The 18911-nt window shown below is 38.7% G+C and overlaps 1 protein-coding gene across 12 annotated transcripts in view; it reads right to left on the bottom strand.

Moving 5' to 3' along the window:
* hdac4 (histone deacetylase 4) overlaps positions 1 to 18911 on the bottom strand; it is a 492096-nt gene that overhangs the window by 143280 nt on the left and 329905 nt on the right. For 11 of the 12 annotated variants that reach the window (XM_043693104.1, XM_043693105.1, XM_043693103.1 and 8 more), the window contains one exon: positions 5516 to 5647. The exons of the other annotated variant lie outside the window; for it this stretch is intronic. In XM_043693104.1, coding sequence (XP_043549039.1) covers positions 5516 to 5647 — 132 coding nt within the window. The remainder of the gene's footprint in view (positions 1 to 5515; positions 5648 to 18911) is intronic. 12 annotated transcript variants of the gene reach the window in all.

The raw sequence follows: 18911 nt of genomic DNA, 5'->3' as shown, positions 1-18911 counted from the left end.
CATGGATAGGATAAATAGACAAAGTCTTTTCCCTGGGTTCCGGTAGTCCAGAACTAGAGGGCATAGGTTTAGGGTGAGAGGAAAAAGATATAAAAGAGACCTAAGGGGCAACTTTTTCATGCAGAGGGTGGTACGTGTATGGAATGAGCTGCCAGAGGATGTGGTGGAGGCTGGTACAATTGTAACATTTAAGAGGCATCTGGATAGGTATACAAATAGAAAGGGTTTGGAGGGATATGGACCGGGTACTGGCATGTGGGACTAGATTGGATTGGGATATCTGGTCGGCATGGACGGGTTGGACCGAAGGGTCTGATTCCGTGCTGTAAATCTCTATGATTTTATGTAACTACCTTGCCACCTCTGCCTCTGGAAGAAAGGAATGAAAGTCTACCAAGGTGCTCCTAACGCAAGAGGCGAACACCCGGTCATTACACACCTCCCCTGTCTGATGGTGAGTTGAAGGAATCTGACCCAGTGTTAAAACGTCCCAGGAGGCCCTCAAAGGAATTGGACTGTCCTGTGTCCGTGGACTCAGAGGCGGAGGGTTGTAGTATTGTAGCAAGGTTAACCAGCTCAAAATATCAGGTCCCTGATTAGACCAGAATAATAGCTCCAATCAGGGAGACCTGGCTGACAAAAGTGTGAATGTCAGGGTTACTGAACCCCTGAATGCCTGATTCTGAGGCAATGCTATTATCAAAGGCTACGTATTTGTGAATAAAGGGTGATTTGTGATGGGATGTCAGCCTCTGAAAAGTTATTTCAATAACTCTTCTGGCAAGGTGTACTCTCCTAGCTGGAAATGTTCCTTACTTTACAAGATGCAAGTTAGCTTCTTTGCAATCATATATTAGAATGGTCAAAATGGTGTTGCACACATGAAATATATAGTCATATGCATGGTCCTCTGAACTGTACAGAAGACTATGTGAAATCCGATTACGATCTCAATATCCTTCTTGTATAAATCAAATGTACAGAGGGTGTCCTAGAAATCACTTGTCAATATGAATCACATTTATGAAGTACTCTTTGAATTCATACAGATAGCAAAATAGTATTGTCTAAAGTGGTAGCAATTCAAAATTATTTGATGCCAATTAGTAGGGTCAAATTGTTCACACCTTATGGTACTTTGTAGGCAGCCGACTGTCCTCACATCAGCACTTAATGTTCCATTTATGCTCTCGAAGTTAACTTGGTGGTTATTTGGAACAGTTATTAAGGAGTATATAGAGCAAGTGCATCCATTCTCACCTAGAGTGCATTATTCCAAGGAAGAGATTTCAAATAACCTTCAGTCAATATCAACAAAAAGAGCTAGACAGATTTACAGGTTCTTTCTTGAGCATGAACACAGCTCTGCTCTTATCTTTAAGAAGTATGAAACTCACATGAGGTGGTCCAAGTACTTATTTTTTGCACTTAAATGTACTTCCATTTCTTGAAACCTAGATGGCACTACGCCTCCTTCTGTACTTTTGCAGAAAATGAGTGAAATAAAATCACCTTACTGATAAAATTGCTGATAACTGAATGCCTTTACACCTTTTTATTGACATATAAATTTATAAGCAATAGTTTTATAAATGTAACTATCAAACAAATAGGGTTAGTTATTATTAGTGGTACAATGGATATGTAGTCAGAGGCTCAGGTTACAGTTGATTATATGACATTAAAATAAAACAAAGAACTGTGAATGCTGGAAATCTGAAAAAAAAAAATTGCTGGAGAAACTCAGCAGGTCTGGCAGCATCTGTAGAGAGAAAACAGTTCACATTTTGAGTCTAATGATACTGCTAATGATGGGTTATTTTAACAGATGCCACAGATAGGAAAACTTCCTCTGCTAAGAACCTACCTCGAACTGCATGAGCAACATTTCATTTTTGAATTGTCAGGAAGCTTATATGCATTAGATGTGGACATTTTTGGGAACCTAAATAATATGGCAAGGTTCACTGTATGAAACACACCCAGCATTGACAAAGATCACCTAAGGATCACAGAGCTGGACCACCATGTCTGTGCCAGTTCTGCAAAGGAGCATCTGAGCACCATTCTCCTGTCTTCTCTGCCTAACCCTGAACATTGTTTTGTTTCAAATAATCATCATATCCATTTTGAATACCTTGAACTTTTCTCTACAACACTCTTTGACAATGCATTCCAGAGCCTAACCACTCATGAGGATAAATTTTCACACATCACGTTTGGTTCTTTAATTATTTTAAACCTGTGTTCTCTTGTACTCATCCTTTCATGAGTGAGAACAATTTCTCCCCATTTATTCTGTCTAGATTTATTATGACTTTGAATACCTCTGTCAGATCTCTTCTCAATCTTCAGTTCCACAAGGAAAACAATTCCAACTCTCTAACAACCAATATTCACAACTGAAATTCCTCATCCCCAAAATAATTTTCATAATCCTATTTCACACTTTCTCCTATGCTTTCAGACCCTTCCAAAAATGTGGCATCTGAACGTCTTACAATAATCCAGCTTAGGCTAAACTAGCATCATATACAAGTTCAACATAACCTCTTTGCTATCATACTTTGTGCCCCAATTAATAAAGTCTAAAATCTGTACACTTTACTAAATGCTCCCTCAGCCTTTCCTGCCACTTTTTTAATGATTTATGCTTCTTCAGTTCCTTCACCTATTTTAGTATTGCACCTTTATTTTCTACTGTTTTTCCGTTCTTCCTGCTAAAATGTAATACGCCACACTTCTCCGAATGGTCCAGAATTATTATTTACAGATGTTTCCTCACCATTGAAGTCTAACTGACTGATTTGTAGTTGCTTAGATTATTCTTTATACTCTTTTTGGAATAAAGGTAATGTCTGCAATTCTCATTCCCTGATAGCACCCCAAAAATAATTGCCAATACCTCCACAATGTTCACTCTCCCTTCCCTCAGCATCCTTAGATGCTTGGCGAAAGTGAGGACTGCAGATGCTCGAGATCAGAGTCAAGATTAGAATGGTGCTGGAAAGGCACAGCAGGTCAGGCATCATCTGAGGAGCAGGAAAATCGATGTTTCGGGAAAAAGCCCTTCCTGATGAAGGGCTCCTGTCCGAAACATCGATTTTCCTGCTCTTTGGATGCTTTCTCTCCTGCTGTGCTTTTCCAGCATCACTCCAATCCTAAAATGCTTGTCAACTGCAAGTAAAAAATGGCTTATCCATTCAAACCTCTTCATCAATTTCAAACTTTTAAAATGGTTTAATTTTTCCTCTTTCACCGTGGTCTAGGGTGACATCAAAGACTCAGTGAATACTTTGGTTCCATTGAGAATGGATAACTAATGAAAACAATTATTTTATTACAAATTGAAAGAAACAAAAACTGTTAAGTTAGAATATGGAATGTATTTGAACAGTAAGCACAGGCACCATCAGGAAACCAGTGCCCATTGCCATTTATTTCAACTTTATAACACGTCACTGAGTCTACGACAATTTTGGCCTCAGACGATAGTCTTAACTAGCAGAAGCGTACCTGAATGAATCAACAAAGAAGTGATTCATTACCAGGACATTTCTTTCAAGTTCTGACTCAGATTTTTGATATCATAGTGACACTCTAGGGAAACTCAAAATTGCACTGGGGACGCCATGGTGGCTCAGTGGTTAGCACTGCTGCCTCACAGCACCAGGGACCCAGGTTTGATTCCAGCTTCGGTTGACTGTCTGTGTGGAGTTTGCACATTTTCCCCGTTTCTGCGCGGGTTTCCTCTGGGTGCTCCGCTTTCCTCCCATAGTCCAAAGATGTGCAGGTTAGGTGAATTAGCCAATAAATTGCCCACAGTGTTCAGGGATGTGTAGGTTAGATACATTAGTCAGGGGAAATGTAGAGTGATAGGGTTGGGGAATTGGTTTGGGTATGATACTCTTCAGAGGGTCGGTGTGGACTTGTTGGGCAAAATGGCCTGTTTCTACTCTGTAGGGATTCTATGAGTAGTTTAATGAAGGCAATGTCAGTGAAACGTCAATTAATCTAAATTTAATTAAAACATTGTACAGTGATGTCAGATAGGGTTACATTTTGATTTAAAAATTTATGTTGAATGAAGAAAGGTAAAACTGAATTTCCACTACAAACATATTGAAATAAATGAAATAATGATTTCAGTTAAATAATTTACTTTTTTGTTAAAATACAAGATTTTTAACATCACCTTTTGTACTTTCTCAGTGGACAGTATAATTACTATCCTGATCAACATGTGAAAATTGAGTAAGGCCACAGATGTGGGGGAACAGACTGGTGACTTTCACTTTCTAAATTTATATAAAAAAGCATACTCTAGGCAAGGAGTCAACAATTATCATGAAATAATATGGAAAGAAAGAGACAACAAGCTTAGTCTATTTTAATAGAATGATATTTTCATGGATTAGGTTTAGAATACAACATTATATCTTGCCCAAAGTTTGTGAGAAGATTTGTAGCTCGGGTGCTCGTTGCTGTGGTTCTGTTCGCCGAGCTGGAAGTTTTTGTTGCAAACGTTTCGTCCCCTGTCTAGGTGACATCCTCAGTGCTTGGGAGCCTCCTGTGAAGCGCTTCTGTGGTGTTTCCTCTGGCATTTATAGTGGCCTGTCCCTGCCGCTTCCGGTTGTCAGTTTCAGCTGTCCGCTGTAGTGGCCGGTATTTTGGGTCCAGGTCGATGTGTTTGTTGATGGAGTTTGACTGGGACAACACGACCATTATAGGGCAAGCCAAACAAAGAACAGCCAGGGAATTCCTAGAAGCATGGCACTCATCCACAAACTCCATCAACAAACACATCGACCTGGATCCAATATACCGGCCACAACAGCGGACACCTGAAACTGACAACCGGAAGCGGCAGGGACAGGCCACTATAAATGCTGGAGGAAACACCACAGAAGCGCTTCACAGGAGGCTCCCAAGCACTGAGGATGTCACCGAGACAGGGGACGAAACGTTCGCAACAAAAACTTCCAGCTCGGCGAACAGAACCACAGCATTATATCTTGCCTGCTAGTTTAAAGATTCTCAGTCAGCACCTTTCAAATTTACAACCACTACCATCTAGAAGGACAAAAGCAGTAAATACATGGGAATACCACCACCTGCTAATTTCCCTCCAAGCCACTCATTATCCTGACTTAGAAATACATCAATGTTCCTTCAGTGTCGCTAGGTCAAAATTCTGGAATTCCCTCTGTAATGGTATTGCAGGCCTACCAATAGCAAATGGACTGCAGTGGTATTGCAAAAGGAGCTTTGAATATTTTAAAGGCAAAAGTAGATTGATTCTTGACAGGTGAAGGTTATCCCGGATAAATGTGAATGTGGAATAATCAGATCTGTCATGATCTGTCTGAATGGTACAGCAGGTTTGAACCTCTCTCAGAAACAGTTACAATGGCTCACATCAGCACAGCAAAAAATATCTATCAGGAATTGGCATCTCTGTGTAAGCAAGAGGACATTAAAGAATGCCATTCACTTACAGCCACTATTGTCCTACCTGGAACATCCATGGGTCTCTTTTTAAGTGTGGTTATGGCGCTGCCATCTTTTCTTCGAAGTAAAGGGCTACTTCTTCTCTCTGCCACTTTCTGTTTTAATCTGGAGCGTACCTTTAAGTTTGGCTCAGATGCTGTTAGATCAAACACCAGAAATTACATTTTGTGACAACAATACTGACCCTTTTTGTACAAAAGTACAGTTCATTGCGCAGCAGGTTGATCCATTTCAAAGACTCAAGCAGTGTAAAAGATAATTCTGTCTGGCATGTTCAATTTTTAATCAGGATATAAGAAGTAGATCATTCTCAAATGTTTTCCCTCCTCTTCCCACAGTGTGGATTCTTTGTCACAGTATTATTCTATCAATCTGCTGCCCCATCTTGTATGAACTGTTAACTATCCGATAAAACACTCCCAAGTGCTGGCAGTCGTCACACAGCATTGCACCTGAACATAACCTTGCCTGATATCTGTACATGTTGACTTTCTGCTAAACCAGGGTACTTAGGGTACATTTGCTCTATTCCTTATCAATGGATGAAATTGGCAAGTCATTAAAGGGCTGCAACCATACTCAGTGTTCAGAGGATTAATGTAATAGGTTATAACACTACAAGTAACTAGCTATGCAAAGTTTTCTTAGAACAGAAAATGCTGAAAATACTCCAAGTCTGGCAGAATCTGTGAAGAAAGAAACAGGGTTAATGTTTTAGGTAGTGACCCAGTATCTTCTCCTTATATTTCACATTTTGGGCACTGACAGTACTTTTTTTGCCTATGGAAAACGTTTGTCTGTGCTAAGGCAAGCAGTCCATTAATAACATATATATTCAATGACACATCACTATGATGCGCTTTCAGCAGCTAGGAATGACTCATTGATCACAATATGTGAAATCTGTGTGTGTAACCAGCTAACAAAATGCATGTTACAACTTAGGCTAAAGTTCTTACGCATGGAGATAGGGGGATATAAAAGGAATTAAGAGCACAAAGAGGATCAACAAATGCATCACTTTTAAAATGCAAACCTGACTACCACATTTCATACCTTACAGCAGGGTTGAAGGCTTCCTACAAAAAAGTGTTATGCTGTCTCATAACAAAGGTGTAATTTATCATCTTAGAGCTTTTCTTAAAAACAAATTTCCCCCATTTTTAAAAAAAGATAAAAAATCTTCATGAAGGGCTTCTCATGAAAGGAGTTACAATGAGCCACGCTGTGTTCTGAATTTTTAGGCCTCTTCATTAAGTGTATTTCATGCTTAAAAGCACTTTTAGACATTTTCAATAAGCCTTGGGTTACACTTTAATTTCTTTGCAATTCTATATTCGGATTACCCACATTTTACAGTCTATTTGCAAATTCAGAAAGGAATTAGAATTATGTTTTGGTTCTTTAAAACGTAGGTGATTCGATTAATTATTAGATACTAAATTTATTGAGAAGAACTACTTATTATTAATGCTAATTTACACAAGAACCTTTTGTTTAATTTCAGTTTTAATCTTTCATCCTCAAGCTTTGAACTAAAATTTGTTGTAAGTGTAATGGTTTAACTTGTTTCTTCTATTTAATTTTGAGCTTGTAAATTAACTGTGTTTTAAATGTAAAGCATGAAGCATGAAGATTTTCCAAAGTGTACCTACATGAAATTTGCAACTACAAATATAGTTGAGTTTTTAGAATTTTCTTGGCTATCATCCACAGTAATTTCCAGCTCCATCTCAATTTAACATGATCTCTCTCCCAGTTGGTTTTAACCTCACACTATTGCCAGAGAAAAGGATGAAATCAGTAACTAGGAAACAGTATGGAACAGTCGCCAAAATAATGGGTTACATCTTAACAGTAGTTAATAGGAGGATGTTTCTGCTTATCCAATACTGAATGCTGCATTAGCAGTCTGATAATTTAGCAACAGAGAATGAGGCAAGAGTAGTGAGGCAGATCAGAGCATAACCAGCACACTGATAACTACTTGTGTGCTTTTGGATAACGTTACCCAAGATAGCATGTAAAAGAGATGGTCCTTGGGAGCACAAGAGGTGGCATCACGTTGACAAAGATTGGGGGAGACCAGTCAGACATTTATTGGAATAGACAAGTCCAGAGGTAGCCAAGACGTGATCAAAATAGTCAACAAAGAGTTGTCACAGGTGTCAAATGATGATATGCAAGTAGAAATAGATAGCCTTAGTGACTGCATGAAATGCGATCTGGAGTTCAACTTTTGGGCAAATATCCCTCCCTAAACCTCGACACCTCATCTTCCTCCATAAAAGTTACTTTTTGACCAAACCTTTGGTCATCTTACATAACACTTCCTTCTGTGATTTGGTATTTTATTTCTTTATTCTCTTGTGAAGTCTTGGAATGTTTTATGGAGTTGAAAGTGCTTTATAAGCTGTTGGAATTGGTATAGTTAAAAAGAATCCACATGCCCCATCTTTTCAGAATTTTGTCAATATAATTGTTTATCTAGTCAGTGATAATTATCTAAATTCCGACAAGGTGACAACAAGTCTACAATTGACACTGACAACCCTTGGAATAAAAACAGAGGTTTGTATTCCTTGTTATAATCAGTAACCTCTCCAAGTTCAGCCTAACAGAATCAGTGTGCAGGTGTTAGGTAACCTCAGTGCCAAGGTTGTCATGGTCTTCAGCAAGTTGTCACAGGGCACCAGGCACTCTCAGACTGATTAGCAATGCTTTCAAAAAAGGGGTTTGTGAGGATAGAATAAGCTGGAATAAAGGTTCAGTAAATTTTCCAATATATTGCTTTATACAGAAATAGGACTTGTTTAGTAATGCAGAGAATCACATACCCAAGTTAAGGTCTTTAAAAATAAGACAGGGACAAAACATAGTCACTTTACACTGAACCCAGATGCTGGAAATACCACATAGCTCCAGTAGTGGTAGTAGTATTGGCAATGTTTGCACTACCCATAGTTGCTTGCTTCTGTTCAACACTTTTCCACAACAACAGTGAATTGTGATTTAGTTACACTATGGGCACAAACTGTAGCTTGCCCTTCACTGCCATACGCGCTCCAGCATGCTAGTCTTACAATCAAGCAACCAAAAGAAAAAAGTTTTATATCACCAAGTTTCTACACTTAGTCATGTATAAAATTATGTTGCTCCGAGAATACCGTAGGGGTTGTGAAAATGACAGTGACTGAACAATTAAAGGAATAATTGATATAACATTAGTCTATCTATATCACTTTCTTAAACTATTTTTCCAAATCCAATACCAGGTAAGGTTTTAGAAATGTATTTATGCAGTCCCCCCATCTACACTGTGTATGAAATTTGATGTTTAAAGAAAATAAATTATTATATTTTCCTTTGGCATTTTTCTAACAAGGAAAGAATGTGTTTGCCCACCTGTTTGCATCACTTCCCACTGAGGTAGTCAGATTCATTGCTTTCAAGATGAGCAATTCTTTGACATTTAAAAATCGTGTCATCAAATTAAGATGCATTTTTGATTTTACACATCATACTTAATTTACATAATTTAGATTTACCTCTAAAATTGTACTTACCCCACCCCCCCAGAGGTCAAACAACAAAAACACTCTTTTTAATGTTCAATAAGTACCTTAATAACTTCCTTTGTAAAGTAGGAATGAAAATGACTCTCTCTCATTTCAAACTCCAATTCTAAATTAGAATCTAAACCCAGAATTCCTTGTTCACCATTGTTCACTCAGTATTTCTAAAGTATAGCTGTTTACCTAAAATAGGGACAGTAACATTTTTGCTCACTGTTGCATTAATTGTCTGAGATGATTAGTTAACATGGTGATGTTCTAGGTGTAATGCCAACATTGTCACACCATAACTTGCTCAGCAGAAAAATACTTTATAGACAATTGATCAATGATATGTGATTTTTTTAAAACAATTCATTCATGGGATATGGGTGTCTCTAACTAAGTCAGTATTTATTGCCCATCCCCAATTGCCCAGAGTCAAGCATATTGCTGTGGGTCTGCAGTCACATGTACTGCAGCCCAGGTAAGGATGACAGTTTCCTTCCCTAACGAACATTAGTGAATCAGATGGGTTTTTCTGACAATTGACAATGGATTCGTGGTCATCATTAGACTTTTTAATTCCAGATGTTTATTCCACTCAAATTCCAACATTTGCCATGGCAGGATTTGAACCTGGGTCCCTTGGACATTATCTGGGTCTACAGATTAACAGTCCAGTGATAATACTACTAGGCCATCGCCTTGTCAATAACACTTGTTTTATCTTCATCAGAGTGGCATTTGTGAAATGTGTTGACATTATTCTGAACTTTAAACACTGAAGAGGATACTTTATTTTGTACTGTCGAACTTTGTTGCTCATGCAACAAAGTGTCAGATTCATTCATTAAATTCCTGTGTTCATGTGTTATCCTGCATTTATTACATAGCAAATATTAGGAAACTGAATGAATAGTTATAGTTAAGTAGTATCAGTCTGACTGACTTTGATATCAAAGGAATCTTCATCAATTTCAAATGATAATATCTCAAGAGCTCATCATCAAAGAAACTTATGCAAATTCAAAACAGGAAAAACATAGCTGAAAAGCAAACTAGTTCCCTTTGGAAATCTTTTTAAGGAACTTGTGACTGTTCTCAATACTTAGAAATAATTGAACATTTAACATAAAATCATCTGTGCCACTCTGAATTTTCAGATAAATGTACTTGAAATGAAGTCAGAATAAAAGAATTCTCTTCAACCAAAATCTGGAATGTCATGGCTCAGCATATCTTCCATGCTACTATTACCACCACGCCAGAAGATCAACCCTCATCAATGATGCCATGGTGTGGAGATCCTTGTGTTGGACTGGGGTGAACAGAGTCAGAAGTCTCATGACACCAGATTACAGTCCAACAGGTTTATTTGAAATCACAAGCTTTCAGAGCACTGCTCCTTCGTCAGGTGAAGTCAGCAGTGATCAATAATTAAACAACCAGCAGGAGGTGGAGATTTCACAAAATTCCCAACCTCAATAATGGTGGAGTCCAGTACATCAGGATAAAAGATAAGGCTGAAGCACTTGCATTCATTTTCAGCCATAAGTGCTGAGTAGATAACCCACAGACACATGCATGACTCCACAGATACTGAAGTGCTGTTATGATCTCAGCTGATGTTACTATAGGCAGGTCTGATCCCACAAGGAAATCTGGGCTGAGAGATCACATTTTGTAAAATTTAATGCATAGTTTTTCATTTCCAAAAGGCGTTCAATAAATTGCCACATAAAAGATTACTGCTCAAGAGAGGAGTTCAGTGTCTTGGGCATAATTCCTGGACTGAGGATTATTTAATATACAGATACAATGAGTTGAGATTAACGGGTCTCTTTTAAGTTGGACAGACATAACGAATGGAGTGCCATGAGAAGCAGACCTACATCTTCAATTAACTGTCTGTATTCAGGATTTGGAGGAGGGAACAGTATAAAGTATCCAGAAATAGGTGGAAGGGCATGTTGTGAACGGGACACAAGAAGTCTGTAAAGTGTATAGGTAGGTTGAGTGAATGGTCAAAAATCTCACAAATAGAGTTTAATGTAGGAAAGTGTGAAGTCATGCACTTTGGTAGGAAGAATCAAAGGTTGAGTATTAGATTAGATTAGATTACAGTGTGGAAACAGGCCCTTCGGCCCAACAAGTCCACACCGACCCGCCGAAGCGCAACCCACCCATACCCCTACATTTACCCCTTACCTAACACTATGGGCAATTTAGCACAGCCAATTCACCTGACCTGCACATCTTTGGACTGTGGGAGGAAGCCGGAGCACCCGGTGGAAATCCACACAGGCACGGTGAGAACGTGTAAACTCCACACAGTCAGTTGCCTGAGGTGGGAATTGAACACGGGTCTCCGGCGCTGTGAGGCAGCAGTGTTAACCACTGTGCCACTGTGCCGCCCACCATTATTTAAAGAGAGAGACACCACTGGAAAATGCAACACAGAGGAATCTGGGTGTTTTTGTGCAGGAAGCACAAAACATGGTCATGCAGGTTCAGCAAGTAATTAAGAAGGCAAAGGGAATTTTGGCGTTGATTTCTCCGGATTTGGAGTTTAAAAATAGGGTATTCTTGTTACAAGTACATGGAGTATTGGTGAGGCTGCACTTGGAGAACTGTGTCTAGTTTGGTCCCTGTATTTAAAAAAGGATTTATTGGCACTAGAGGCAGATCAAAAGAGATTCACTAGATGATTCCAAAGATGAAGGGGTTCACTTATCAAGAGCAGCTAAACAGGTTATGCATTTATACAGAGTCGTAAAGAATGAGGGGTGAATCATACAAGATTCTGAAGGAGCTTTACAGGGTCGATATTGAGAAGATGTTTCCACAATTGGGGGTACCTCAAACTAGGAAACATACTGTACTTACAAAATAAAGGGATACTCATTTCAAACGGAGATGAAAGGAATTTCTTCTCTTACAGGAAAGTACGTGTCTAGGATTCTCACTCTGGAGTGTGTGGAGGCTAGATTACTAGAAGTATTTAAAGAGGCAACAGGTAGATACGTGAACTATTAAGGAGTTGAGGTCTGGGACAGATCAACCAACATCTTATAGAATGACTTGGCAGGCGAGAGGGACTGAATGGTCTACTCCTGGTCCTACCTCTTAGATTTCAGTGAAACACGAGCACACAGTCTGCAGATTTGGTTTTAATAATAAAGCAGATATATAATATAGAAAAAACAGGCTAGATGTAACAGTTTTAAAAATTTCAAAATGTGGCAAAACCAAATTTCATTTACTCCCAGGCATCATCATTGTAGTGACTCAAAAGATCAGAGAAATTTCTTCCCTATAAAATCGGTCAGCTTCTTTTCAGTTCCATCCTATGAGACTTGGAGCCTTTTCCCTCGACTATTCATATGACTGACAGCTTAGATTTCTTCAACCTTTGAACAACCAAACATTCCCTCGACTGGATGTTTCACAACCTACATTCTTTCACTAGAGTAATTTGTTTCCTTAACTGTTCTGAAAAATCTCCTTTTCTAGGAGAGATTATACTTGCTTCTGACCCAGTCAGGTCTCCTTGAAACTGCCCAAAAGCTTAGGAACTAAATCTAAAAGTTGCTCATCCCAGATTTGACCACAGCTAAAAGCTTTTTTCTTCCTCTGTTGAATACCTGCAGATTATAAAAAAATTTCTACTAATGCTTCAGGATACATTTACTGTTTTAAAATCACGGGTCTTAAAAAGTTTGATTTTTAAACTTTTCAGGAAAAATGGCCAACATCCATATACCACTGGTTTATATATATGGCATATGTATACATAAAACTGTCCATATGCAGAAACACCGGGACAATATGCAGACTGAGACTGATCAATAGCAAGCAGCATGAGCACAATATATGTACCAAACAATTTGTCATGATGTTCAAGGACATTACCATTGCTATCAAATCTGGGGCGTTACCATGGATGAAAAGTGAACTGAACTAGCCACTTAAATACAGCAACCAAAAGAGCAGGTCAGAGTCTAGGAATTCTGTAGTGAGTAATTCTCCTTCTGACTCCCCAAAGCCTGCCCACCATTTACAAAGCACAAGTCAGGAGTGTAATGGAACATCCTCAATTTTCTTGGTTGTTTGCAACTCTAACAATACTCAAGATGCTCAACATCATCCAGGACAAAGCTGCCTGCTTGACTGGTACCACATCCATCTCCTTCAACATCCACTCCCTCCACTATGGATGCACAGTAGCAGCAACTGCAATATGCCAGTGTCTTTCAAACCCATAACCACTACCACTGAGAAGATTTGGGCAGATCCATGGGAACAGCATCAGCTGCAAGTACCACTCAATTACCACACCATCCTGACTTGGAACTATATCACTGTTCCTTCACTGTAGCCGATTCAAAATTCAGGATCTCCCTTCCAAATAGCACTGTATGTATCTCTAATCTCCAAGGAGTGCAACAGTTCAAGAATATAGGTCCCCAGCACCTTCTCAAGGGCTTTACATGAGATGGGCAACAAATGTTGCCCATGTTGACAATGCGTATATTCTAAAAAAGAATCACATTTGAGAAACAATCTGAAGTTTGGTTCATAGGAACAAGGGTGGCCATTCAGGCCATCAAGACTGCTCCATCATTTAATCCTATCATGGCTGATCAAATACTTCAGTGTCTTTTATCCACATTGTCCCTTTACACCAGTGATCATCAAAATTTTATCCACCTCTACTATAAACATATTTAGATAACCGAGTTTCCACACCCTGTTGGGGTAGCGAATTCCAAAGATTCACCATCCCCTAAGTAAAATAATTTCCAACCCAAGTGCCATTGACCTTATTTTACAAATTGTACCCCTGGTTCTAGATTCCTCAATCAGGAGAAACAGCTTACTTGCGCCTGCCTATTCCTTTATTTTGTAATTTGTAAGTTTCAATGAAATCATCTCTTGTTCTTTGACACTCCAGAGAATATGGGCCCATTTTGCCCAATCTCTCCCTTTGGATAGTCTTACCAATCTTGGAATAAACCTGGTGAACCTTTGTCACATTCTCTTTCTGGAAATAATATCTTTCCTGAGATAAGGAGACTAAAAATGCATGCAGTATATCAGGTGTGCTCGAATCAAACTCCCATACAACTGAAGCAAAGATTTCATTACTCCTGTACTCAAATTTTCATGTGATAAAGACTAACATTCCATTAACCTTCTTAATAAACTTATTACACTTGCACATTAACCTTCAGTGACTTATTGATGAGGACTGCCAGGTCCCTTTGCATAACTACACTTTTCAACCTCTTGCCTTTTAAGAAATACTCTGCAAATCTGTTCTTTGGACCAAATTGGATAATTTCACATTTTCCACGTTATAGTCTATCTGCCATGTTCTAACCCAATTATTAAGCTTTTCCAAGTCATTCAGAAATATTTTAAATCTTCCTCAAAGCACACGTTGCTGCTTAGCTTTGTATCAACTTCAACATTAAGCAATTAAATCTCAAAATGCTTAAAGTGTATGTAAATACTATTTGATTAAAATTTCATTGGCTTGAATTGCTAACTGTTTTTCTTTCCAGAGAGACTGCTATATCTGCTCCGTTTCAAAATCTTCTGTTTTTATTTCAGATTTTTAACATATCCAATAAACCCAGTTCTGATTCTAGAACAATCACTTCTGCAGAATAGTGTGATTAAAAAAAAGCATCTATGCAAGTATTAATCCTACACATCATAATCTAAACAATTTAAGAACAGTTGTCGTCCCTTGGCTTGAAGATAAAATTGTGTGCACATTCCCTCAAGTGTTGGCCCAGAGAAGCTCTTGTTCACCACAGCAAATTACTTGTCGATTACAAGGCCCATTGGGTCAGTATGCATTCAGTTTTAATGACAAGTTGTAAGAATATTCCGTTTGACTGTGCGTGGGCGCTGGACAATGAATGCGCAGACAGAACGGGAGTGATTGGTCTGCTGTTTGACAGGAAATGTATGTGGGCAGATGTCAAAGATCACCTCTTCAACTCAAGAGACAGAACATTTAATGCTAAGCTCAACAAAGCAGCTACACAAATTACAGGCTTCTTCGTATCAACCCACTCATGCAGTTTCAGCTTCCTTTGAATTACAGTACTCTCAATGGTAGAAGCTTTGTTGTTCTTAAATAGTGGTGACCTATGCAAAAAGCCTTTAATTTATCTACTCACAACTGGGATTCTTTTATTCATTTTCATCTGAATTTAATTGGTATTACCTCCTTGAAATACTGTACTTCTCTAAAAATGAGCATTAAACACAATTTAACAGCTCTCATCATGCAAACTGAATCATAACCTACAAATTGAAGGAAAATATGGCACCATGACTATGCTGCAACATTAACACAAAAGTATATTGCTCCTTTCACTCATAAAAATGCCAGTTTTAAACTAGCCATTCATTCAAGTTTCAAGAACTGTGTAGCAAGTAGCTTTAAAAGCATGATAAAAGGATTGGCCCAAAGGTATTTCTTTTAAAAAAAAACAACTTTTAATATCAACAAACAAAATTGCAATATGCGATCTTCAATATCAATTAATTTCCTGAATAAGTTAATATTTGGAGTAGATTATATACCTGAATATTATGAACAAGTGTTTAGACTGTAAAGAATTATACTGACCAGGATTATTAGTCAACTCAGCATTGATAATACAATCAAAACTAAGTCAGCGGATCTTTATGATTTTACTCCTTTTAACTAAATCAAATAAAAGCAGAGACTAACAAATCAAATTTTCCTACTTAATAGAATCATAGCACAAAAAAGACCATTCAGCCAATTATGCCTGCAGTGATTCTCCAAATAAGCAAATCATCTACTGCCATTTTCTTGTTTCCTCCAATAACCCTGCGCATTCTCTCTTTTCAGATACCAGTCTAACTCCTTTTGGAATACTTCAATTGAATCTACTTCCACTACATGCTCAGGCAGTGCGTTCCAGACCTTAACCACTCATTGCTTGTCATTTTTGCTTTGTTACCAATTATCGAGTCATACAGCACAACAGATCTTTCGGTCGGAACCAGGCCATGACGAACATAATCGCAAACTAAACTAGTCCCACCTGGATGCTCCTGGTCCATATCCCTCCAAACCCTTCCTATTCACGTATCTATCCAAATATCTTTCGGATGTTGCAATTGTACCCACATCCATCGCGTTCTCAGGAAGTTCATTTCACAAACTTGACTGAATTTTTTGAAGAAGTAATGAAGAGAATTGATGAGGGCAAAGCAGTGGACATGATTTATATGGACTTCAGTAAGGCATTCGATAAGGTTTCCCATGGAAGACAAGTTAGCAAGATTAGATCTCATGGAATAAAAGGAGAACTTGCTCAAAAGTAGTAGACAAAGGGTGGTAGTGGAGGGTTCTTTTTCAGACTGGAGGACTGTGACAAATGGAGTGCCACAAGGATTCGTGCTGGGTTCACTACTTTCGTCATTTATATAAATGATTTGGATGTGGGCATAACAGGAATGGTTAGGAAGTCTGCAGATGACATCAAAATTGGAGGTGTAGTGGACAGTGAAGGAGGTTACCTCCGATTACAATAGGATCTTGATCAGATGGAATGTGAAGTGGCAGATGGAGTTTAATTTAGATAAATGCGAGGTGCTGCATTTTGGGAAAGCCAATCTTAGCAGGACTTATTCACTTAATGGTAAGATCCTACGGAGTGTTGCTGAACAAAGAGACCTTGGAGTGCAGGTTCATAGCTCCTTGAAAGTGGAGTTGCAGGTAGATCAGATAGTGAAGGCGGCGTTTGGTATGCTTTTATTTATTGGTCACAGTATTGAGTACAGGAGTTGAGAGATCATGTTGCAGCTGTACAGGACATTGGTTAGGCCACTTTTGGAATACTGCATACAATTTTGGTCTCCTTCCTATCAGAAAGATGTCGTGAAACATGAAAGGGTTCAGAAAAGATTCACAAGGACGTTGCCAGGGTTGGAGGATTTGAGCTATAGGGAGAGATTGAATAGGCTGGGACTGTTTTCCCTGGAGCATCAGAGGCTGAGGGGTGACCTTATAGCGGTTTATAAAATGAGGGGCATGGATAGGATAAATAGACAAAGTCTCTTCCCTGGGGTGGGGGAGTCCAGAACTAGAGGGTATAGGTTTAGAGGGAGAGGGAAAGGATATAAAAGAGATCTCAGGGGCAACATTTTCACACAAAGGGTGGTACGTGTATGGAATGAGCTGCCAGAGGAAGTGGTGGAGGCTAGTACAATTGCAACATTTAAAAGGCATCTGGATGGGTATATGAATAGGAAGGGTTTGGAGGGATATGGACTGGGTGCTGGCAGGTGGGACTAGATTGGGTTGGGATATCGGCATGGATAAGTTGGACCGAAGGATCTGTTTCCATGCTGTACATCTCTATGACTCTGTGACTTTGACGTGAACCAACTTCGGTGCAAAATATTTGTCTCATGTCTTTTTTAAATCTCCCTCACATTAAAAATATGCCCCCTTGTCTTGAAAGCCCCCATCCTAGGGAAAAGACAACTACAATGAATTCTATCCTTGCCTCTCATTATTTTATAAATGTCTATCAGATTTATGTTAAATCTGCACCCTCCTGCCCTTAGTCCTTGCAAGAAGAGGAAGCTTTCTCCTGATCTACATTGTCTAGATCTCTCATGATTGTTAATTGCCCCATAAAATTTCTTCTCAGCCTTCTTTTCTCCAAAGACTGCTCTAGACTAGACCAATAAGTGAAAGTTGTGGAGAACAGAAAGAAAATCATTTGACCCTTGGAGAGGTTTGAGTTCATTAGTGACAGGCGACACTGATTGTGAAAAAACAAGTTGTGCATGACCAATCTAACAAGTTTTTGTTAAAGTAACAGAAGTTTAATGAGAGAAATGCAGTCAATGTTGACTATATGAATTTTTAAAAAAGTGATAAAGTATCAGATAAAAGGTATCGGATAAAATAAATGTGGCTAAAAAGAAACTGCTATGATAAATGGTTTTATTTTCCATATTAGAAAATAGTAGAGAGTGGTGCTCCCAAAGTTCAGTACATGGACTATTTTTTAAAATATATAATGGAATTACTTAAATATATGAAGTAAAAATGTTAAAATTTTCTGATGATACCAAACATGAAGGAGTAGCAAACAGTGAGTATGATATGAATTGTTTACAAAAGGACACCATTAGGATAGCAGAACGGGCAGACAAGTGGAAGATATATTTTAATCCAAGAAAGGATAAGCGATGCATTTTGCTAGAAGGAATAATCATAGGCAATATAAAATTAATTGCACAGTTCTAAATAATGCATGGGAATACAGTCCTGGTGCTGATTCTGCACAGATCTTTGTTAATAGCAGCATTTAACGAGGAAGTAGCTTAATAAATAGAGGCATTGAGTACAAAAGCACAGTAGTTGTGCTGAGTCTTTGCATAGCTCTGGTTAGGCGATGTCAAGAGCAGTGTGTCCAGTTCTGGTCACTACACTTTAGGAAGAATGTGATGCTCCTTGAAAGAAGATTTACCAAACTGATTCCAGGAATGGGATATGCAGCTACAAGATTAGTTTGGAGAAACAGAGATTGACTTCCTTATTACAGTAAAGGAAATTTGGTACTTGCTGCCCATGAGGGTACTGAAAACAAGACCATAAGACATAGGAGCGGAAGTAAGGCCATTCGACCCATTGAGTCCACTCCGCCATTCAATCATGGCTGATGGGTATTTCAACTCCACTTACCTGCATTCTCCCCGTAGCCCTTAATTCCTTGTGACATCAAGAATTTATGAATTTCTGCCTTGAAGACATTTAGCGTCCCAGTCTCCACT

The sequence above is a fragment of the Chiloscyllium plagiosum genome, chromosome 7 (assembly GCF_004010195.1).
Source record: "Chiloscyllium plagiosum isolate BGI_BamShark_2017 chromosome 7, ASM401019v2, whole genome shotgun sequence".
Taxonomy (NCBI): Eukaryota; Metazoa; Chordata; class Chondrichthyes; order Orectolobiformes; family Hemiscylliidae; genus Chiloscyllium; species Chiloscyllium plagiosum.
This window is presented reverse-complemented; position numbering and strand designations above follow the sequence as displayed.